At 58.7% G+C, this 20171-nt stretch overlaps 3 protein-coding genes across 13 annotated transcripts in view; 2 read left to right on the top strand and 1 right to left on the bottom strand.

Moving 5' to 3' along the window:
* IGFALS (insulin like growth factor binding protein acid labile subunit) overlaps window positions 1–4512 on the top strand; it is a 52333-nt gene extending 47821 nt beyond the window's left edge. The window contains exons 2-3 of one of the 3 annotated variants that reach the window (XM_058849639.1): window positions 1521–1555; window positions 2170–4512. In XM_058849639.1, the coding sequence (XP_058705622.1) occupies window positions 1540–1555; window positions 2170–3980 (1827 nt within the window). In that variant the 5' untranslated portion in view covers window positions 1521–1539 and the 3' untranslated portion in view covers window positions 3981–4512. Of the gene's footprint in view, window positions 1–1520; window positions 1556–1971; window positions 2074–2117 lie in introns of those variants that run through there. The other 2 variants (XM_058849638.1, XM_058849637.1) reach the window with 2 other exon arrangements.
* Window positions 4513–5347: 835 nt separating this feature from the next.
* Window positions 5348–9859, bottom strand: NUBP2 (NUBP iron-sulfur cluster assembly factor 2, cytosolic). 3 transcript variants are annotated; one of them, XM_058849676.1, is made up of 7 exons: window positions 9811–9859; window positions 8388–8506; window positions 7605–7803; window positions 7217–7371; window positions 6943–7053; window positions 6581–6650; window positions 5348–6025 (listed from the first exon to the last, which is right to left on the bottom strand). In XM_058849676.1, exons 1-7 carry the CDS (start codon window positions 9842–9844, stop codon window positions 5883–5885), a joined length of 831 nt encoding a protein of 276 aa, XP_058705659.1. In that variant the 5' UTR covers window positions 9845–9859; the 3' UTR covers window positions 5348–5882. The 3 variants fall into 3 exon arrangements, with proteins under 3 accessions (XP_058705659.1, XP_058705662.1, XP_058705661.1); XM_058849679.1 differs by lacking the exon at window positions 9811–9859 and adding an exon at window positions 9630–9804; XM_058849678.1 differs by lacking the exon at window positions 6943–7053.
* On the top strand, window positions 8501–18880 carry SPSB3 (splA/ryanodine receptor domain and SOCS box containing 3). Of its 7 annotated transcripts, none has more exons than XM_058849660.1 (7): window positions 8501–9385; window positions 12343–12476; window positions 14364–14541; window positions 15158–15345; window positions 17028–17130; window positions 17490–17615; window positions 17835–18880. In XM_058849660.1, exons 1-7 carry the CDS (start codon window positions 9337–9339, stop codon window positions 18179–18181), a joined length of 1125 nt encoding a protein of 374 aa, XP_058705643.1. In that variant the 5' UTR covers window positions 8501–9336; the 3' UTR covers window positions 18182–18880. The 7 variants fall into 7 exon arrangements, with proteins under 7 accessions (XP_058705643.1, XP_058705641.1, XP_058705637.1 ...); XM_058849658.1 differs by having other exon boundaries at window positions 14361–14541; window positions 17490–17690; XM_058849654.1 differs by lacking the exon at window positions 8501–9385 and adding an exon at window positions 10162–10217 and having other exon boundaries at window positions 14361–14541; window positions 17490–17690.
* The last annotated feature ends 1291 nt before the right edge of the window (window positions 18881–20171 follow it).

The following is a 20171-nucleotide window of genomic DNA, read 5'->3' as shown; positions in this document are numbered from 1 at the left end:
AACCTGCTCCCTGCTGCAGGCAGGCCTTGTTTAAACTTCCCAACTAGGTTTTGTGGGTTTTGGCTGGCTGACCTGTGCTGGTTCAGCTCTTCTTAGCTCCCAGATTGATTACACCTTGTGTCAATATGTGCTCAGTGCCTATTAGTGGGTGCATGTATCCCTATCCCTCATTTCTCCCTCCTGATCTATAAATTCCCAGAAGACAGGATTAAAATAGAGGGGGAGGAGAATTCCACTCGAGGCCAAAAGGGAAGAGAGAAAACAGAGCCTGTGGGAAAGTTGGGTGGCAATTCTGGAGCCTGGATGTCTCTCTCCTGGATGTCACCTCTTCCATGGGCATGGCAATGCCTGGTGAGGTGTGGCCTGTGGGGAAATTCCAGGCTCCCGTGGGAAGGGGCAAGGTGGGAGCGTGCTGGGGTCCTGTGGGAATGGTGGGGGAGAGAATCCCTGCTCCACCTGCTCCTCCCAACCCAGCCTGGGGGAGCCAGGGCTGGGAAGAGGAACCCCAGGGCAGAGGGTTTGGGGGGGGTGGGGGTGAGCGGTGCCAGCCCGGGGCATCTCCAGGGAGGAGTGGGGCTACCAGGACAGGGGAAGGTTTAGCCAGGGCTTTTCTATCTCGCAGTCTCTGGCCACAGGGCTCCTCTTGCTGGGGCTTTTTCTTTCTTTGTCTTTCCTGGAAACTGGTAAAAGATTCCACAGCCCCTGTGTTGGAGCCTGGTGGGCTGGGACACAGGGTGAGGTCAGCGACCTCCCGGGGCTGGTTTTGATGAGCTGCCAGGGCAGAGTGTGATCTGCCAGCCCTGGAGCATCACCCACCCTCATCATCCCACCCGCTGGGGGGCTGACAGAGGAGCGGGGACCCCCACAGCCTCAGCAGGACCCTGGCTTTGCTCTCTGTTTCCCTTTTGCCACAGAAGCGCTGGGCAGAGCAGGGTGCAGAGCTCCCAGCACCATCCCCACCTCCAAGACAGGAGGGAAAATGGGAAAATGCCCGGGAGGGGATGAGGGTTCTGTCCCCGAGGTTTTTAGTGCCACACAGGGAAGAGTTTCTTTCCGTTTCCCCATAAACCCTCAGGTGTTTCAGCCCATCTCGCACTAAGGCTGATCCCCAGACCTTCAATCCCTGCATCCTACGGATGCTCCAAGCCCCAGTGTGTGGATTTTGTGTCCTGATGGAAAGTGAGGATCCCCTGCAGAGCAGGGCAGGGTCAGCGGGGGGACCCTGCGAGGTTGCCCCGTTCCTCCCTCCACGCTCAGAGCCCACCCAAACCCCACCTGAGGCAGGACCACCCTCTGCAGGAGGCCCATCGGCTCCCCGGACACCTCGTTCCGTGCCCTTGTCCCGAGCTGCCCTGCGGGGAGCAGCGGGGAGCAGCGGGGAGCCCCGGCCGGGCTGTCCCCGAGGCTCAGCCCCAGCAGCACTGGGGTTAAGCCCGGCCGGGCGGGCGGCTGGACAGGCGTCAAGGTGGTTGCTCCATCCATCCCTGCGCAGTCGGAGGGGCCGGAGAGCGGAGCGGGAGCCCTGCCCTGCCCGCCGCCATGAGCGCAGGCAAAGGTGAGGCTGGAACTGCCCTCTGCCAGGCTGGGGGGACAGGCAGGGACTGGGGGGGCCTCGCTCAGGCTCTGCCCGGGCTCCAGTCCGGTTACTCTGCTCCTCCTCCACTGCTAATATGACATTGTGGGGGGCCCCGAGCTGCCTGGGGGGGCTGCAGGGCAGAGCCCAAACCCGGATGGGGAGTGCAGGGATGGGCAGGGATGGGCACCGAGACCCTTCAGTGCTGGGGGGTCAGAGGGGGCAGCTGGGGAGGAAGGGGGAGAGGGGTCTGGGGGCCTTTCCCCATGAAAGGGAGAAGCTGCCATTGCAATATACAGATTAATTTGGGGGAGTCCCTGCAGCCGAGGGGTCAGAGCTGTGGCAGGAGCGGGGGGGTGATTTTGGACCGTTTCCCAAGGGATCCAGCCTTGGAAAACTCCCGCAGCTTTCCCATGTGTGCAGCGGGCTGGGAGCGACCCCTCCACTGCTGTCCCAGCAGTGCGGGCACCCGGCAGAGGGGTCCCGGGGGTGTCCCGGGGGTGTCCCGGGGGTGTCCCGGGGGTGTCCCGAGGGTGTCCCCTAGAGCGGCCACAGCCCTGCACTGACAGTGTCCCTTCTCCTCCTCCCCCCAGCAGGCATCCCCCTCCTGCTCCCCCTGGCCCTGCTGCTGGCCGCTGCCTCCCAGCCCCCCGGGGGGGACCCCCCGAAGGAGCCGGGGGACGGGGAGGGTCCGCGCTGCCCCGGCCCCTGCGCCTGCAGCCTGGACGATTACAGCGAGGAGCTGAACGTGTTCTGCAGCAGCCGCAACCTGAGCCGCCTGCCCGAGGACCTGCCCCACAACGCCAAAGCCCTGTGGCTGGACGGCAACAACTTCACGCTGCTGCCGGCCGCCGCCTTCAGGAATTTATCAGCCCTGGACTTCCTGGACCTGCAGAGCAGCCAGCTGGGCTCCGTGGAGCAGCACGCCTTCCACGGGCTGCGCAGCCTCTACCACCTGCACCTGGAGCGCAACCGCCTCAAGCACCTGGCCCCGCACACCTTCCTGCACACCCAGAACCTCGTGTCCCTCAGCCTCAACAACAACCACTTCAGCAAGGTGGAGGAAGGGCTCTTTGCCGGGCTCTCCAACCTCTGGTACCTGAACCTGGGCTGGAACTCGCTGGTGGTGCTGCCTGACAAGGTGTTCCATGACCTGCCCAACCTGAGGGAGCTGATCCTGGCTGGGAACAAGCTGCCCTACCTCCAGCACCAGCTCTTCTGCAGCCTCACCGAGCTGAAGGAGCTGGACCTGAGCGGGAACGCGCTCAAGGGCATCAAGATCAACATCTTTGTCAAGCTGCAGAAGCTGCAGAAGCTGTACCTGAACCACAACCAGATCAACGCCATCGCGCCCCGCGCCTTCGTGGGCATGAAGTCCCTGCGGTGGCTGGACCTGTCCCACAACCGCCTGGTCTCGCTCTACGAGGACACCTTCCTGGGCCTCCTGAGCCTGCACGTGCTGCGCTTGTCCACCAACTCCATCGCCAGCCTGAGGCCCAGGACCTTCAAGGACCTGCAGTTCCTGGAGGAGCTGCAGCTGGGGCACAACCGCATCCGGAGCCTGGCGGAAAGGACCTTCGAGGGGCTGGGCCAGCTGGAGGTGCTCAGCCTCAACAACAACCAGCTGCAGGACATCAGGGCCGGGGCCTTCCTGGGGCTGCACAACGTGGCCGTCATGCACTTGTCCGCCAACTGCATCAAGGTCCTGCCTGACTTTGTGTTCAAGGGGGTCAGCAAGCTGCACAGCCTCCACCTGGAGCACAGCTGCGTGGGCAGGATCCGGGCCGGCACCTTCTCTGGGCTCTCCAGCCTGCGGCGGCTCTTCCTGCAGCACAACAGCATCTCTGTCATCGAGGACCAGAGCTTCAGCGAACTGCACGAGCTCCTGGAGCTCGACCTGAAGCACAACAGGCTGAGCCACCTCTCGCCCCGCCTCTTCGTGGGGCTGAGCAACCTGGAGTACCTCTTCCTCTCCTCCAACCAGCTCCTGGAGGTGTCCCAGGACACTTTCAGCCCGCTCCAGAGACTCTTCTGGCTCGACCTCTCCCACAACCAGCTGGAGACACTGGACAACAGCGTCATCTCCCCCCTGGCCAACCTGCGGTACCTCAGCCTGAGGAATAACTCCCTGGAGACCTTCTCGGTGGCATTCCTGTGTCCCCCCTTCGCCCTGGAGCAGCTGTGGCTGGGGGGCAACAATTGGCACTGCAACTGCTCTCTGAAGGGCCTGCGGGACTTCTCCCTGCAGCACCCCGCCGTGGTGCCGCGCTTCGTGCAGTCGGTGGCCGAGGGGGACGACACCCACGTCCCCATCTACACCTACAACAACCTCACCTGCCTGCACCCCCCGGGCCTGGCGGGGCTGGACCTCCGTGACACTGCCCAGGAGAGCTTTGCCCACTGCTGAGCTGGGCTGGCCCTCCCAGGGACCCTCATTCGCCACCTCCCCGGCCCTGGCCCGGCCTCCCCGGGGCAGCAGCAGCAGCAGCTGGGGCTCCGTGGCCGCCCCAGCCCAGCACAGATTTGCCACCACCTCCGGCAGCCGCCTTGCTCAGAAGATGCTGGATGGGCACCAGCGCCCCTGGGCTTCAAACTGAGTATTTCAGTCCTTTAATATTTAAATAGCAGCCCCCAGGGCAGAGCTCTCAGCAGGAGCATCTCTGGATGGGGGAATGCTGCACCCCCAGCCCTGCAGTCACAGCAAGGGAAAGCCCTGCCCAGGCCAGGACTTTTATGAGACAGAACAAAGTGTTTCCCTGCCACGGAGCAGTGGAGAAATCCTGAAAGCCCCCCCGAGCTTGGGGAAGGGGGCAGAGGACTTGCTGTAACGATTCCTTGCAGCAGCAGGTGTAGGCAGGGCACAGAAAGCCACTCGTTGCTCACCTGATAAATGGCAGCAGACAAATAAACCTTTGGAGCTATTGCAACCCACCTTGTAAGTTATGTTTTTTCCAAAGCTCGTGCTGCCTGTGGCCTGGATTTCTCCCCAGAGCCCCTCAGGGTGAGGGATTCAGGCTCCTGGGGGGCTCCCAGCATATCCTGCAAGCCCTGGGTGGGTGACAAATTCCCAGGGAGCGAGCAAGAAATGCCCAGCTATGCACAGAAGCCAACAGCCCTGACAGATTCCAGCACTACTGCCCAGCTCTCCAAATCCCAGATAAGTGTCCAAAGGTCAGGCAAAACTTTCCTGGAAAATTGCATGAGGGGAAACCTGCTCGGGTGTGGGTCCTCGTGCAGCGGGAGCAGGGCTGGATGCTGCTCCTGATCTCCTCCAGCAGTGCCTGCCTGCTGTAACCCAGTCTCTCCTTAGTGGAAATCCAGGAATTTCATCTTCCCAAAACCTCACTGAGGGTGAGCCCCAAAGGAGGAGAGAGAGGCAGGCAGGAGGGGCTCAGAGTGTGGGAGGGAGGGAGATGAGATGCAAAGCCACCACCCTCACTGCTTCCCCAGCTTGACTCCAGCCTGAAGAGGAGAGCAGGCCCTGTGGGAAGAGGTGCAGGGATCAGGACACTGGGAAGGACCAACCTGGGGACACAGAGGAGCCCCAGGCTGGGGCTGGAGAACAGCTGTGGCAAAGCATCCCATGAAGGGCTGCCAGGGCCTGCTCACAGCAAGTCACGGTACAGGCTGGATCCTGAAGCTTTTATAGGAGAGATTTAGCTGAATTCCAGCAAGGAAACCAGGGAAAAGCAGGAAGCACCTTGATGCACATGAAGGGCTAAGACTCAGAGATACAGCAAGGCCTGAAGCCATGGACAAACATAAGTCACAAACTTGCATATTAAGAAAAGTGTTTACTGCCTGGAACCTTGAAAAATATTCCTGAGTTCACACAAGGCTGGCAGCCCCAAGGCCTCGTTTCCAGCACGATGGGATGCAGCTCCCAAAGGCATTTCCTCACTCCCAGCCCAAGCTGTGCCCTCACCGGCCCAGCAGGAGCCAGGGAGCCGAGAATTCCCAGCACAGGGGCCTGGCCTGGCTCCACATGGGAGCACCGAGCCACTGAAGCAAGTCCTGTGTGATCCATCAGGCAGGGGCAGCAGGAGAAGGCAGCAGCACATGGAGCCTTGATCCAGGTGATCAGAGCCGTGAGGGAACACTGAAGGAAGAACAGCACTCGACACTGCAGCACCAGAGTCTCTTTGAGTCTGAGGGGATGCAGCTGCTTCCCTCTGGAACCTCCTGCAGCAGCAGGAATCTGTGCTCCCTCACCCACAAGCCAGTCAGACAGTTTGAGTTAAACAGCTCCTGCATCCCCTTCCCGCTGCTGGGGCTGCCAATGTGGCACTAGTCCAGCTCCACACCCTCCTCAGGAGCTCCTCTGCGAAGTATCCACTATCTGCTGGGCAATGTGAGTCAAGGCAGGGAAGGCAGAGCTCTTGGGAAACTCCTGGATGAAGTCTCTGCCTTCTTCCAAGCTCTGGCTGAGCTGGGGGTCCAGGGGGACGCAGCCTGTGGGACAGGTGAGGGGAGAGTGAGAGCTTGCTCCCTGTATGGCCAAGGTCTGCATCCAGGGATAAAAAACACACTGCCACAGTCAACTCCAGGAAAAGTGGCAGGGAAGAGCCACCATTGCCCTCCCTGAGCTCTCCAGGAGATAATTCTCACCTGCAACCACCTCCTGTGGGTCCAAGACCCCACCCCACCCTGGTGCTTCATGTGAGGGGCTCTCCCACCTTACCCCAGCCCTGTCCAGGGACAGTGTTCAGCCCTCAGCCCCCATTTCTCAGGAAGACTCCAGACATTCCAGCATGGCTCTTATGGAGCTCCAGGCCTGTTTACATTGTCACCATGATATTAGCAGTCAGAGCAAGCTGCTGGCATCACCATCTCTGCCCCAGCAGGGCCAGGGGCCCACTGTGAGGAGTTTAGATGGCAGAGAAGCAAAGCACAAACCTGGGCTCACAGCCCAGCCCACCTGCCCCTGGGATGCTCTCTCTGTGCTCAGCCCTCCCAGAGCACCACGAGGTCAGCCCTGAGCAGAGCCCTGCTCCACAGGCCACTCACCCAGGAAGGGCACCCCGGCGTGCTTGGCCAGCTCCTCGCCTCCCCCTTTGGAGAAGATGTTTGTGCATTCCTGAAGGAGGAAGAGCAGTGAGTCAGGAAGGCCAGAGCCCTGTGTGACAGGGCAGGAGCTGCCAGGCCCTGAGCAGAGCCAGCTCCCCTCCACCCTCCAGCCCCAGGCATTCCCCGTGCCCCCGCCCTCTCCCAGCGCTCCTCGGCAGAGCAGAGCCCAAAGCCGGCAGCGTCTCCTCTCCCCAGCCCACAGCATCACCCTCGTGGCATTTCCCAATTCTCCACCCAAGGCTCAGCACAAGGAAGAGCCCACAGCAGCCCCAAGGCTGGACAAGAAGGTCAGGAGAGCTCACAGAGCAGTGGGGGCACACGAAGCCGCTCATGTTCTCCACGATGCCGAGGATCCGCAATCCTGCCTTCCTACAGAACGTCAGCTCCCGCCTCACATCCCCCACGGACACAGCCTGGGGGGAACAGCAGGAATTGGGGATCCCTCTGGCCACACTGACCACAGCTCCAGAGCAGATGTGTACAACAAGCATCCACAGACAGCCCTGTGCAAACCTGGGGTGCATTTTCCCCGCTCCAAACCTGCTCCCTGCCAGGAATTCCAGCTCCGTGTCCTACCTGAGGTGTTGTGACCAGGACTGCTCCGAGCAGCTGGTAGGGCCTCAAGGCCTCCACGGTGGAGATGTGCTCATCAGACGTGCCTGGTGGCGTGTCCACGATGAGGAAGTCCAGCTCCCCCCAGGCCACATCGGTGACAAACTGCTTGATCAAAGCTATGGAAATGAAAGGGGCAGATAAGAACACCCAAAGCACAGTGGGGTTCCAGCAGGTGGCTCGGGAGCCGTGGGCCCCAGGGAGAGGGGACAGGGCTGTCACACAACATGTGCTGCACTCTCCCCATCTGAGTGACTTCAACCCATCCTTGTGGAACAGGAGCTTCATTCCCCCAAGGAATAACCTCTCCAGGAGGCAGCAGCACCTCCAGGAGTGTTAACCCTGGTGTTACCGTTTTTCTTGGGTCCCCTCCACACCACGGCATCGTCCGGCCTCTCCAGCAGGAAGCCGATGGACATGAGGGCGATGGCCTTGTCCTGGCCCACGAAGACGGGGACCCAGCCGCTGTCACACTGGTGCACAGCACTGTCCTGCACCCTCAGCATGCGGGGGATGCTGGGGCCACACAGGTCCACGTCCAGGATCCCCACCTGGGGACAGGCACAGCCCTTCAGACAGGCCCAGCAGGGTGGGCTCAGCAACCCCCAACCACACAAATTTGGGCTGTCCACAGCACTTCCACAACTGCCTCTGCAGCCACATTTGAAACACAAATGCTTTAAATTTTATATCCCTCCTGAGCTCCTTCTCCCCAAGGAGCATCTCCTGGGTGTTTCCACGTGCTTTATGGCAGAACCCAAGTGGCACTGGCTGCACAGAGCCTTTAAAAAGATCCTCAGGGAATTCAGTCTCTCTCCTGTCCATACATTTCCTTCTTATCCCAGTTTTAAGAGTCCTTGAGCTCACCCATTTCACCCCACAGAGTGAGAGTGATAGCACAAAGCAGCGAAGTCATGTCCCAGTGCAAATTTCAACAATAAATATTGGGTGATTTAATAAAATAGATAAGAGAGAAGTGAAGTGCAGTACCTGATCCAGCTACCTCAACTGCATTTTCACAGAGATTCCACATGCTGCCCACCAAGGACACCCTCATGGAAAGGATGGGCAAAATCCAGCCCAGCTGAAGGCTGGAAGGCAAAAGCCAGAGCTCAGCACCCAAAGCCTCACTCACCCTCTTGCCAGCGCTCCGCAGTGCCAGGGCCAGCTCGGTGGAGAGGGTGCTCTTCCCAACGCCGCCCTTCCCCGACAGCACCAGCAGGATGTGCCGCACCCCGGCCAGGTTGGTTCTCTCTGCAAGTGCATCACAGAGTCACAGAATATCCTGAGCCAGAAGGGACCTGCAGGGATCATCCAGTCCAACTCCTGGCCCTGCACAGACACCCCAACAATCCCACCCTGGGCATCCCCAAGAGCATCATCCAAACACTCCTGGAGCTCTGGCAGCCTCGGGGCTGTGCCCATTCCCTGGGCAGTGCCAGCACCTCTGTGGGAGAACCTTTCCCTGAGATCCAACCTGAACCTCCCCAGCACAGCTCCAGCTGCTCCCTGGGGCCTGTCACTGTCACAGGGAGCAGAGATCAGATCCTGGGGAGGAGCTCCAGCCCCGGTGAGGTCTGACCTCAGTGTAAGGCAGTGGGAAAGAAGAGGTGGATGTGCCACAGGCTTTTTGTCATCAGAAAAGGGACAAGGAGAACAAAGGCAATAACCACAGCGCGTGGGGAGCAGAGGCTTGTCCCGATGACCTAAGCGGCAGCTGGGCGGCACAGCAACAAACAGAGCAATAAACAGAGCAATAAACAGAGCAATAAACACGTGCTGGTCTCGTGAGGCTCGGCCCGGGCATGGCCGGAGGCTGATGTGAGCTCAGGCCCTTGGCGTTTCCTTCCTCCGTGCCACACCAGTCGCTTCCTGCCAGTCCCACCTTCCTCTCCAGCCTCTCTTCCATTCCCTGCCGCGCTGTCAGCGCTCCCGGCTCTGCTTTGGGCTCGGCTCCCGGAGCAGGGAGCGCTCGGGACCGGTGTCTCCGGCCCGGGACAGCGCCGGGGGTAGCGGGGAGCTCCAGCCGCACACCCGGGGCCGCGTCCCGGGCACCCGACACGAGCCGGGCCGGGCCCCGGGGCATGGAGCCCGCACACACCATGGCAGAGCTCATCCGCACCTCCGCCGACGGTAAAACCGTGGGCCCCACAGCGGGGAGGGGAGAGACGGGGCCCGGGGAGGGGGGGACGGGGCCCGGCTGGGAGGCGATCCCGGGACAGCGCCCGGACACAGCCGCACTCCGCGCTCGGCCCGGTTACCCGGTGTTGTCTGCCGCTGGAGTCGGGCCTGGGCTCCTGGCAAGGCTCAGAGTCAGCTCCCGGTGCCCCGTGCCCGCTGCCTACGGGAGCCCGGCCCGGCCCGGAGCTCCCCTCACCGGGAGCCGGGCTGAACGCCGCGGCACCGGCTGGGCCCGAGCACCTCGGAACTCCGCGGAACCGAGTCCTGACCCCCCCGCTAGGTCCGGCCATTCGGGTTGGTACACCCCCCGCGAGACGAGCAGGTTCCCCCAGGTCGGGATCCCGGCTCCCCCGGGCCGCGGCCTCCCCGCCGCTCACCCCCAGCCGTCTCCTCCATGTTGCCTCCCCTCATCGCCCGCTTCCGTCTTCCGCCGGCCCACGGTCCCTCCCCACAGACTGACAGATGCTGTGTCCAATCGTAAGCCGCGATCTCACCGGAGGCTCCACCCTCCAGAGCTTTGCAGCCAATCCACTTCTCGTGCTCCCCTCGCATCAACCAATGGGCTTAGTGCTTTCCCTTCGCGAGCGGTCTCCCAATGGCGCTGCTCTCTGGAGATTGGCACACGGGACAACCAATGGCTCTCTCAGACCCCGCCCCTTCCGTCCCCCTCCGCCTGTGAGTGACAGGGCGCTCAGCCAACGGCGAAGGGGCGCGGCGCTGCTGCAGCCAATGGGCGGCTGGGGGCGGTACCGGGAGCGGATTGTTTATGTCCCGGGAGGGGAAAGTAGGTCAGAGCGCCGCGGGGCCGGGCCGGGGCCGGGGCCGGGGCCGGGGCAGGTGGGCCGGGGGCTCGGGGGACGGGCCGGAGGTAGCAGCCGTGGGTTGGGGTTTGTCTCCGGGCGGGCCGGCGTTGTGCGACCCAAGCGCGGTGGCCTGGCCTGGTCTGGCCTGGCCTGGTCCGATCCGGTCCGGCGGCCTCAGCTCCCGGGACAGCCGGGGCTCCGGTGCCTGCCCTCGGTGGAGCCGCTGCCTGCGTGGCCACGGAGCCGAGCCAGGCCGGGCCGAGCTCCCCGCTGTGCCCCCCAGTGCCGCTCGGTGCGGGGGGAAGCGCTGGGGCAGCCCGGGCGCTGCGCGGGTCCCGCAGCATCGCCTTGGAAAGGCCTCAGTGGGGCCGGGGCCCCGCAGGGTGAGCGGCTTTTTGCAGCAGCGGGACAGGGGCTGTCCCCTCTGCTGCCATTGCTGAGACATCTCCAATCCTAGGCGCAGTTCTGGTTAAGAAGAACACTGCGGGGGGCTGGAGCGTGTGCAGGGCAGGGAACAGAGCTGGGAAGGGGCTGGAGCAGCAGGAGCAGCTGAGGGAGCTGGAAAGGGGCTCAGCCTGGAGAAAAGGAGGCTCAGGGGGCCCTTCTGGCTCTGCACAACTCCCTGACAGGAGGGGACAGCTGGGGGGAGTTGGGCTCTGCTCCCAGGGAACAGGGACAGGACAAGGCTCAACAGCCTCAGGTTGTGCCAGGGGAGGTTTACACTGGATATTGAGAAAATTCCTTCATGAGAAGGGTGGTTATTGGCATTGGCACAGCTGCCCAGGGCAGTGTTGAAGTCCCCATCCTTGAAGGGACTCAAAAGCTGTGTGGATGTGGCACCTGGGGACATGGGTCGGTGGTGGCCTTGGCAGTGCTGGGGGAATGGTTGGACTTGTTGATCCAAGAGATCTTTTCCAGCCTTAATGATTCCATTGATTCTGCCATCAGTGCTGACTCTAAGCCCCAGCCTTAGCAAGGGCCTGGGGGAGCAGAGCAGCTCCACTGGGCTGCTGTGGGTCCTCAGAAAAGCTGGAGAAGGGGTTTCTGCTGTGATTTTAAATGCTTTCCCAGCATGGCTGTGCAAACCCTGTGATTTCAGCAGGTGGGATTTTCAGAGCCCTTCAAAGCATCGATGGGCAGCTGCACAGCTGCCTGTGGCTTGGCCTGTCCTGCTTCTCCAGGAGCTGCTGTCCCACTGGGGACTGAGGAACAGGGCTAGGTGCTTTATGGCAGGCTCTGGCTTGGGGCTGAGCTGGGAGGGTTCAAGGGTTACAGCCCTGAGGGTGCCTCTTGGTGGGGATTTAAATCCTGCAAAGATTAACTTTAGGCAGATGAGATTGGAAGCTGAGGTTTCCCTGTCACTTCCAGAGCAGTGGTCCTGTGTGGGAGCTGGGAGCTGCTGTGGCTGTCAGGCTGTGCACAGGGAAGGAGCCTTGGGAAATCTGTCTCTGAATAACATCCCTGTTGGCCTGGGAGACAGGCAGCTGCTTCCCTTCTGCCTGTTGTCCTTGAGGAAAGCTGTCTGTCACAAGCCTGGTTTCCCTCCAGTGAGCAGGAAAGTGGTTTCTCTTCCTCTCCAAGCACTGAGAGGAGCAAAGTCTTCCATCAGACGGCAGCTGCGGGTGGACAACCTCCCCTGGAGACAGATGGTTGCAGAGGGGCTGGGGAAATACAGGTGGCCAGAGCCAGGACAGCTGCTGGAGGGTCACTGGGCACCAGGGAGGTGTGGATCTAGTGGAAGGTGTCCCTGCCCGTGGCAGGGAGTGGAATGAGATGAGCTTGAAGGTCTTTCCAAGCCAAAGGACTCTGTGATTCTGACAGCCCTGAAGCTCCCCAGGCCAGGTGACAGGTGGCTGCTGGAACCAGTTCCTCAGAGGGGCAGCTGCCACCCCCACCACTGGATACTGGGAGTGTTTCTAGAGGCCAGTTGAACTCCTGGCTCAGGGAGAAGTTGATCCTGGGTGGAGAAAGAGCTTGAAGTTCACAGAGGCTTTTGATGCAGATGGAACTTCCTTTGTGTCAGCTGAACTTGTGCTGGGGGGTTCTGGTGCCTCAGGGAGTGGCCATGGGACGTGGCACAAGTGTAACCTCGTGTTCCTTTCCCAGCCTACCTGTCTGGGGGCAGCATGGCGCGGCGCCCGCGGAGCAGCCGGGCCTGGCACTTCGTCCTGAGCGGGGTCCGGCGCGAGGCCGACGGCCGGGCCGGCACACGGGGCTGGGGCTACGACTCTGACGGGCAGGTAGGCTGGGCTTGGGGGCTCTGGGTAGCACAGGGGGTGTTTTCCTTTCCCTGATACCAGGTCTGAACTGGCCAAAAGCAGAAAGGATTCAGTAATGGTCAATATTGATACTAAACTAAATGCTTTTTTAAGCATAGAATGGGTGTGTCCTACGTAAAGTACGTACAAGATTTTAAAATATTTATTTTGGAAGTAGAGCTCTAGATGAGTGTTTGAAGTGGATCAGTTCCCTAATCTGCCTGGCTGTGCTCCCTCCTGGGCTGTCAGGGGCTTGGAGATGGTGGTGGAGATTGCAATTTCTGTCTTCAGACTGAAACTTTCTCGCATTTTCTGCTCTGCAATGTGAACCTCACTTCTGAACCTGGTCCAGGTGTGCTGGAGATAGGAACACAGCAGGGAAAGCTGTGTAAAACAGTGCAAGGAGTGACTAATTTGCCTCTGTCGTCCTTCCCTATTTTCCTAATTCTGGAGTTCCCTGTGCAGTGGTGGGGACACAAGGAGCTGCTTCAGGAGCTTCAGAGCCACACTGAAGCCAGGACGCTCTGCCAGAGCACAGTGTCCAAACCCAGGCACTGTGCTCCCAGAAAATGAGCAGTTTTCAGTCCCTGCAGTCATGGGAATGACAGGATCTCTAGGTAGCAGTACTTAGGAAAGACAGAATCCAAGCTCTTGGGTCTGCAGGCCAAGGAGGGAGGCCTGGGTAAGCACATATTTAAGGCCAAGTAGTTCCCAGTCTTACACAGCTGCAAGGACATGAGTTTAAAGGATTTTTGTCATTAAATACCCCTGGCCATGGGGGTGAATAACAAGCAGGTACACCTGAGCAGCACGTAAACCTAGAGTAACTCTGCAACCAGTGATAAGAGAATCCCTTAGGCAATACCCTAACACAGAAGTGACACTGGACTGTCACTCTTACAGTGTCCAGTCCAGGATCACTTTGATCTCGTGGCACTGAGGAACAGAAATCAGGTTTTTGTGTTCATGAAAGTAAACAACAGCCCTTTAATCCTGCCCTGGGTTCCCCATGGGCCTGTCTGCAGCACTGGCCTGAGGAGCTGCAGCCGTGCTGCTCAACTGGCTCCCTTTGTTCTGCCCCCTCTCCCTTCTCCTCTTCCCTTTGCCTCCCAGCCTCTTCACAGCCTCTCCAGAGCAGTGCTTGGTTCTGCTAATGGCTGGAACCTGCCTGGTGAAAGCCAAAGCTTTAGCACAGGATTTTCTTCAAAAGGTGTGTGTTCCGGACTTGGGCTGTCACCCTGCTGTGACAGCTCCATGGCAGGCACAAAGAACATCCCTGCACCACAGAGTGCCAAGAGGTCCCTGCAGCTCAGCAGGCACTATCCATGTCCCAGAGCAGGGTAATTCCATGGGCACAACCTTCCTGTGTGACAGACCAGGCCATGACATGAGCCTGGAGATGTCCCAGTCACAGAGATCTGCCAGCCCAGCTCTGGGATGCCCAGCAGTGAGCATTCCCTGTTTTCCCCAGCAGTGAGCATTCCCTGTTCCCCCCAGCAGTGAGCATTCCCTGTTGTCCCCAGCAGTGAGCATTCCCTGTTGTCCCCAGCAGTGAGCATTCCCTGTTTTCCCCAGCAGTGAGCATTCCCTGTTCCCCCCAGCAGTGAGCATTCCCTGATGTCCCCAGCAGTGAGCATTCCCTGTTGTCCCCAGCATTCCCTGTTGTCCCCAGCAGTGAGCATTCCCTGATGTCCCCAGCAGTGAGCATTCCCTGATGTCCCCAGCAGTGAGCATTCCCTGATGTCCCCAGCATTCCCTGTTGTCCCCAGCAGTGAGCATTCCCTGTTCCCCCCAGCAGTGAGCATTCCCTGATGTCCCCAGCAGTGAGCATTCCCTGATGTCCCCAGCATTCCCTGTTGTCCCCAGCAGCACAGTGATTCGGATTCAGAGCCGGAGTTTTCCTCCCTGTCTCCCTCCATCCCGAGTGCCATCCCTGTGACTGGAGAGTCCTACTGCAACTGTGAGAACCAGAGTGAAGCTCCCTACTGCTCCAGCCTGCACGCCCTGCACCGCGTCCGTGACTGCCGCTGCGGCGAGGAGGATGAGTGTAAGGGGCTCCCCTGGGGCTCGGGATGGGGGGGTCCCTGCAGTGTCCTGTTCCTGTCCCAGCATTCCTTTGTTTACATCCCAAGGATGTAGGAGGATTACCAGCCTGTGCCTGCTGTCGTGTTTCCAGGCTCAGGGCTGATGCTGGTACGGCGTCAGCGCTCACCCCTGGGACCTGCTTTCTGATCTGGCTTAGGCCCCAGTGAGCAGAGCCAGTGCTTAGGGCCCTCCTGATCCCTGCAGGGCTGGCAGGGTGCCTGGCTCAGAGCACAGGGTGGGCTTGAGCAGGGGGGGAGAGCCTGTGGCATGGCAGAGTCACCCTTGATCCCATGAGGAGTGTGCGGAGAAGGGAGGCTCTGCCCGGTGCCAGCCAAAATTTGGTGAATGCTGACAGCTTTGGAGTGCTGATCATCCCTGGTGGGAAACTGCAAAGTAGTTCAGGCCTCAAGCAGTTCTCTGATGTGCACAGCTTAAGATTTATCCTCTTAAATAATAAGAGAAATATAAATGAATCCACCAACAGGTGTTCAAAACAAACATCTGCCATTGCTTTGGCTTGGGGCTCGTTCCCTTAGAGTCTTTGCCCCATCCTTGTCCCCTCTGTGCTTCCTCAACAGATTTTGACTGGGTGTGGGATGACCTGAACAAGTCAACGGCCACGCTGCTGACGTGTGACAACCGCAAGGTGAACTTCCACATGGAGTACAGCTGTGGCACGGCCGCCATCCGCGGCAACAAGGAGCTGGCAGACGGGCAGCACTTCTGGGAGATCAAGATGACCTCTCCAGTGTATGGCACTGACATGGTACGTGTGGGGCACGCAGAAATGCCCAGGATTTTGGACAGGGGCTGGCAGGATGAGGTTCCACCACATACTGCTGGATGAAATGGTTTAGGCTGTATCTGTCATATTGGAGAAACTGTGGCAGTCTGGTGAAGTTCCCAGTGACTGGAAAAGAGGAAACATAACCTCCATTTTTAGAAAAGGAAATAAGGATGATCTGGGGAAGTACAGGCTGACCAGTCTCACCTCAGCCTGGCAATCGTGGAGTGGGTCCTTTTGGAAACTATGCAAAGGCACATGGAAAAAGTGGCTGTGATTGATGGCATCCATCATGGCTTCTCTAAGGGATTCAGTGGCCTTCAGTGGTGGGGGTTTAAGTGTTGGTAGAGGAGGGAAGAGGAACTGATCTCATCTACCTGAATTTGTGCAAAGCGTTTGTTCCTGTCTTGCATGGCTCTAACCTGGAGAGACATGGATTTGACAGAGGGACCACTTGGGGGATGTGGAATTGTCTGGATGGTCGCATGCAAAGAGTTGGGAGTCAGCAGAGACCAGTGACAAGTGACATTGCTCAAGGGCTGGCACTGGGACCAGTATTGTTTCACATCTCTGCTGGGGACATGGACAGTGGGATCAGGACACCCTCGGCCAGACTGGAGCTGACACCCAGCTGTGTCAGGAGGTGACACCCTGGAGGGGAGGGATGGGACATCCAGAGAGACCTGGACAGGCTGGAGAGCTGGGGCCATGGGAAGAAAGTTGAACAAGGCCCAAGTGCCAGTGCTGCACCTGGGTCAGGGCAATCCCAAACACCAATCCAGGCTGGGCAGAGATTGGAGTGAGAGCAGCCCTGGGAGAAGGACAGGGAATGTTGGAGGATGAGAACTGGACACTGCCTGACCATGAGCACCCAGAACCGACCCCCCATGCCCTCAGTTGTCTGCTGAGCCCCCAGAGTGGGGAGGGGGGGATTCTGCCCCCTCAGGTGAGACCCCACCTGCAGAGCTGCCTCCAGCCCTGGGGCCAACAGCAGCAGGACGTGGAGCTGCTGGAGAGAGTCCAGAGGAGCCCATGGAGACGCCCCAAGGGCTGGAGCCCCTCTGGAGCCAGGCTGGGAGAGCTGGGGGTGCTCACCTGGAGAGGAGAAGGCTCCTAAGGGGGCTCCAGGAGAGCTGCAGAGGGACCTGGGACAAGGGATGGAGGGACAGGACACAGGGAATGGCTTCCACTGCCAGAGGGCAGGGATGGATGGAATATTGGGAAGGAATTGTTCCCTGGGAGGGTGGGCAGGCCCTGGCACAGGGTGCCCAGAGAAGCTGTGGCTGTCCCTGGATCCCTGGAAGTGTCCAAGACCAGGCTGGATGGAGCTTGGAGCAGCCTGGGATAGTGGAAGCTGTCCCTGCCCATGGCAGGAGGTGGAATGGGATGAGATTTGAGGTTACTTCCAACTCAAACCATTCCGTTACTCTGTGAACAGGACAGTGACCTTCTCCAGCAGTTTAGCTGGGCCTCCTCACTCAGGAAAGGAAATTGTAGCTGGGAGCCTTCAGCTCCACCCTGAAAACTCCAGCTTGGCTTCACCAACCCTTCTGGGTGTTTTGGGCTGAGCCAAGAAGAGGAGGGAAGGAGGTGGAATCTTGGTTGTGTTTTGTTGCTTGAAAAGACACTGAGCTTGTGTTCTTACTCTCTGCTTTGCCTTCCAGATGGTGGGGATTGGGACATCGGATGTGAACCTGGACAAGTACCGTCACACCTTCTGCAGCCTGCTGGGCAAGGATGAGGACAGCTGGGGACTCTCTTACACAGGTAACACAGACAGGGTGGCTGGGTGGGCAGCAGTGGCACATGAGGTGCCACCAGACCTGTGAATCCCTTCATTAGGGGCACCAGAGCTGGCAGCTCACAGCCCTTGGAGCATCTCTCCTGGTCGACTTAGATCTGGTGTGGGACCCTACTGTCACATCACCACTTTGGAGTTTCAGTGCTGCTCCCTGTGCTCTGGAGCTTTTCCCTGTCCACCAGCCACTCTGGGATGGGAGGGCAGGGGTCAGAAATGCAGGGATGTGTTTGGCACTGAGCGAGGCTGTAACAGCAGCATGAAAGTTAGGATGAATTCCTGGAGTGCAGGTTTTCCACAGAATGCCATTTTTTGGGTGTATTTTCAGGACTGCTGCATCACAAGGGGGACAAAACAAACTTCTCCTCAAGGTTTGGCCAAGGCTCCATTATTGGTGTGCATTTGGACACGTGGCACGGGACACTCACGTTCTTCAAGAACCGCAAGTGCATAGGTGAGAGCCAGGGATGGGGTGGGAGGAACTTGAGTCTGGCTGCAGCAGGAAACACTGGGAAAGCAGAAGACCAAGGTGTGAAGTGAGTGGGAGGTCACTCACATTTGTTTAATAGGCTGGGATTTTGGAATTTTGCAGTTAATGGGTTTGGGGTGGGTGGTAGGTGGGAGATCTCTATATCTAAACTAACATGTCCTCCCTGGTGCTATGCCCTGGCAGGGGTGGCAGCCACAAAGCTGCAGAACAAGAAGTTTTACCCCATGGTGTGCTCAACAGCAGCCAAGAGCAGCATGAAGGTGATCCGCTCCTGTGCCAGCTGCACGTCCCTGCAGTACCTGTGCTGCTTCCGCCTGCGCCAGCTCCTGCCCGACTACGTGGACACGCTGGAAGTGCTGCCCCTGCCCCCAGGACTCAAACAGGTGCTGCACAACAAACTGGGCTGGGTCTTGAGCATGAACTGTAGCACGTCAAAGCCTTCCTCCTCCTCATCCTCGGGGAGCGACTCGGACAGCTCGTGCGGCTCGGATGCGGAGGCCTGCCAAAGGAAGAGGTGCAGGAGGACATAATGGCTCTGCACAGCAGCTGGGTGGTGTTTGTTGTGTTGTCTGCAAGGGCCAGTCAAGTCTGATGCACCTCTTCTTCTGGGGACATCCATTTCTACATGTTGGCAAAGATTTCTCCAGTGCTGTGGGAATCTTTGGCCTCGACATCCATCACAGGCATTTAGAAGAGGTGCTGGCTCCAAGAGATGCTAGCTCTGACACAAGAAATTTGTGGTGAAATATCTGAGCTTCATCTCCTGGCTTGCTATGGAAGTCAGCACCTCTTCCTGAAGGATCTCTCTTCTCCCGGTTGGCACAGACAACGTTTAAGAAATTGGACTTGATGACAGGAGTTGGACTGATAATTTTCATGGCTCCCTTCCAGCTCAGGATGTTCTGTGGTGATTAAGGTGGCCTCCTGGTTGGAGTGTACTGGATTCCAGTCAGATAACGGACCTGACTCATCGAGACACAATCCCAGGCCACTCCTCTCCTCTTGTGTGTAGGTTTGGTGTCTGCCATGACCTCCTGCTCTGGGGCACGACTGGAGCAGCAGCTGGAGGGAAAGAGCCCCCAGAGACACTGCTGGGAGCAGGAGCTGAGCTGTGGGTGGTCTTCCTCAAGCCCTGGGGTCTTTGAATTGCTTTGCATGTTGGTTCCTGCTGCTTCTCCTCTGTCCAAGACTGTGTTAAACTGTAATAATAAAAGTAGAAGCTGTCTGTTGTTCCTCTTGGGGCCCTTGAAGGCAGGAGGCTGCAGGTGCTTGTCAGAAATGGTTTGGGCAGCAGTGTGGAGGGGAGGTTTTGGCTGCAGCCAGAACAAACTGCCTTGCTGGTTTGCTCTTCCCCATGAACTGACTCAAGCAGCAGCAGCTGGTGGCAGAGGAATCCCTGGCAGGGAGGAACATGGTTTGGAGGGGCCCTCCCTCTCCTGCAGCACTATTTAGTTGCTCCAGGGGTTCTGTGTCACTGTGGAAAGCTCCAGGGAACAATCCCAAACCTCAGCAGTCACTGGGGGAGCCCTGACCCAACCCCATCCTGGCTGTGGCTGTTTCTGAGTAATGATGCAGCGTTTGCTTTGGGAAAAGAGAATCCCATCCTAACCCACCATTTCCCATGGATTTTCTGGAGCTTATTCAGCATTTTCTCATGTTGGGAGTTCAGTGAACAAACTCCCCTGCCCTGAGCTGTGTTACCCCAAGGAAGCAGTTCCTCTCCTCTCAGCTGGTTTTGACAATTGGCAAGTGTTTTCCAAAGTGACTCAAACAGGACCCACCTGTCCTTGGTAGCCACAGCAGGATCCCACAGAGACAGAGTATGGAAAGTCAGGACATGTTGAGGAAAAGACATGGCTTGCCCATCACCTCACCTGTAAGGACAGAGCTACACCCAGCCCTTGTTCCAACATTCCTTAGCTCTCACAGGAGCCAGCCAGCTCTCCAGCCAGTGGGATAGAAAGCTGGGGACACTAAAAGAGGAAATGGGAACCAAGAGGCTGAAAAAAGCATCTGTAACAAGACATTTATTGATGTGCAAGTCTCTGTTGTGAAGGAGAATCAGCTGCTTCCCCTGGCTGGGCTCCCAGCTGCAGCTCAGCCACAGCCAAGCCCTGGCAGATAAAAGGACTGACCAACACCACCCACAGTCCTGCTGTGGGGACCAGGACAGAAGCAGAACAGGGCTGGGCTTAGATATGTGGCAGGGTAAGCTTGCCCCAACACAGTGGTCTTTGCCACTGATGTCCCGTGTCACTGGGATGCTCAGAGGGTGTCACTTGTCACCCTCTGTGCTGCATTCTCCATAGGCCTTCGAGCACCAAAGAGGAGGGAACAGTTAGCACAGATGCTCTAGAAGATCCCAATTCCTTCAGGACTCAATCCAATTCTTACAGTGAGGATCCATGACTGAGTCTTCATCCAAGCATATCAGGATGAGGGGATAAAGCTCAGAACAAACAAATATTTATCACTTGGAAACAAACCTTGCACACACTCAGTTGTGTGCTATCTCTCCAG

The sequence above is a fragment of the Poecile atricapillus genome, chromosome 14 (genome assembly GCF_030490865.1).
Source record: "Poecile atricapillus isolate bPoeAtr1 chromosome 14, bPoeAtr1.hap1, whole genome shotgun sequence".
Taxonomy (NCBI): Eukaryota; Metazoa; Chordata; class Aves; order Passeriformes; family Paridae; genus Poecile; species Poecile atricapillus.
The sequence above is the reverse complement of the archived record's forward strand: the minus strand, read 5'-3'. Positions and strand labels throughout refer to the sequence as shown.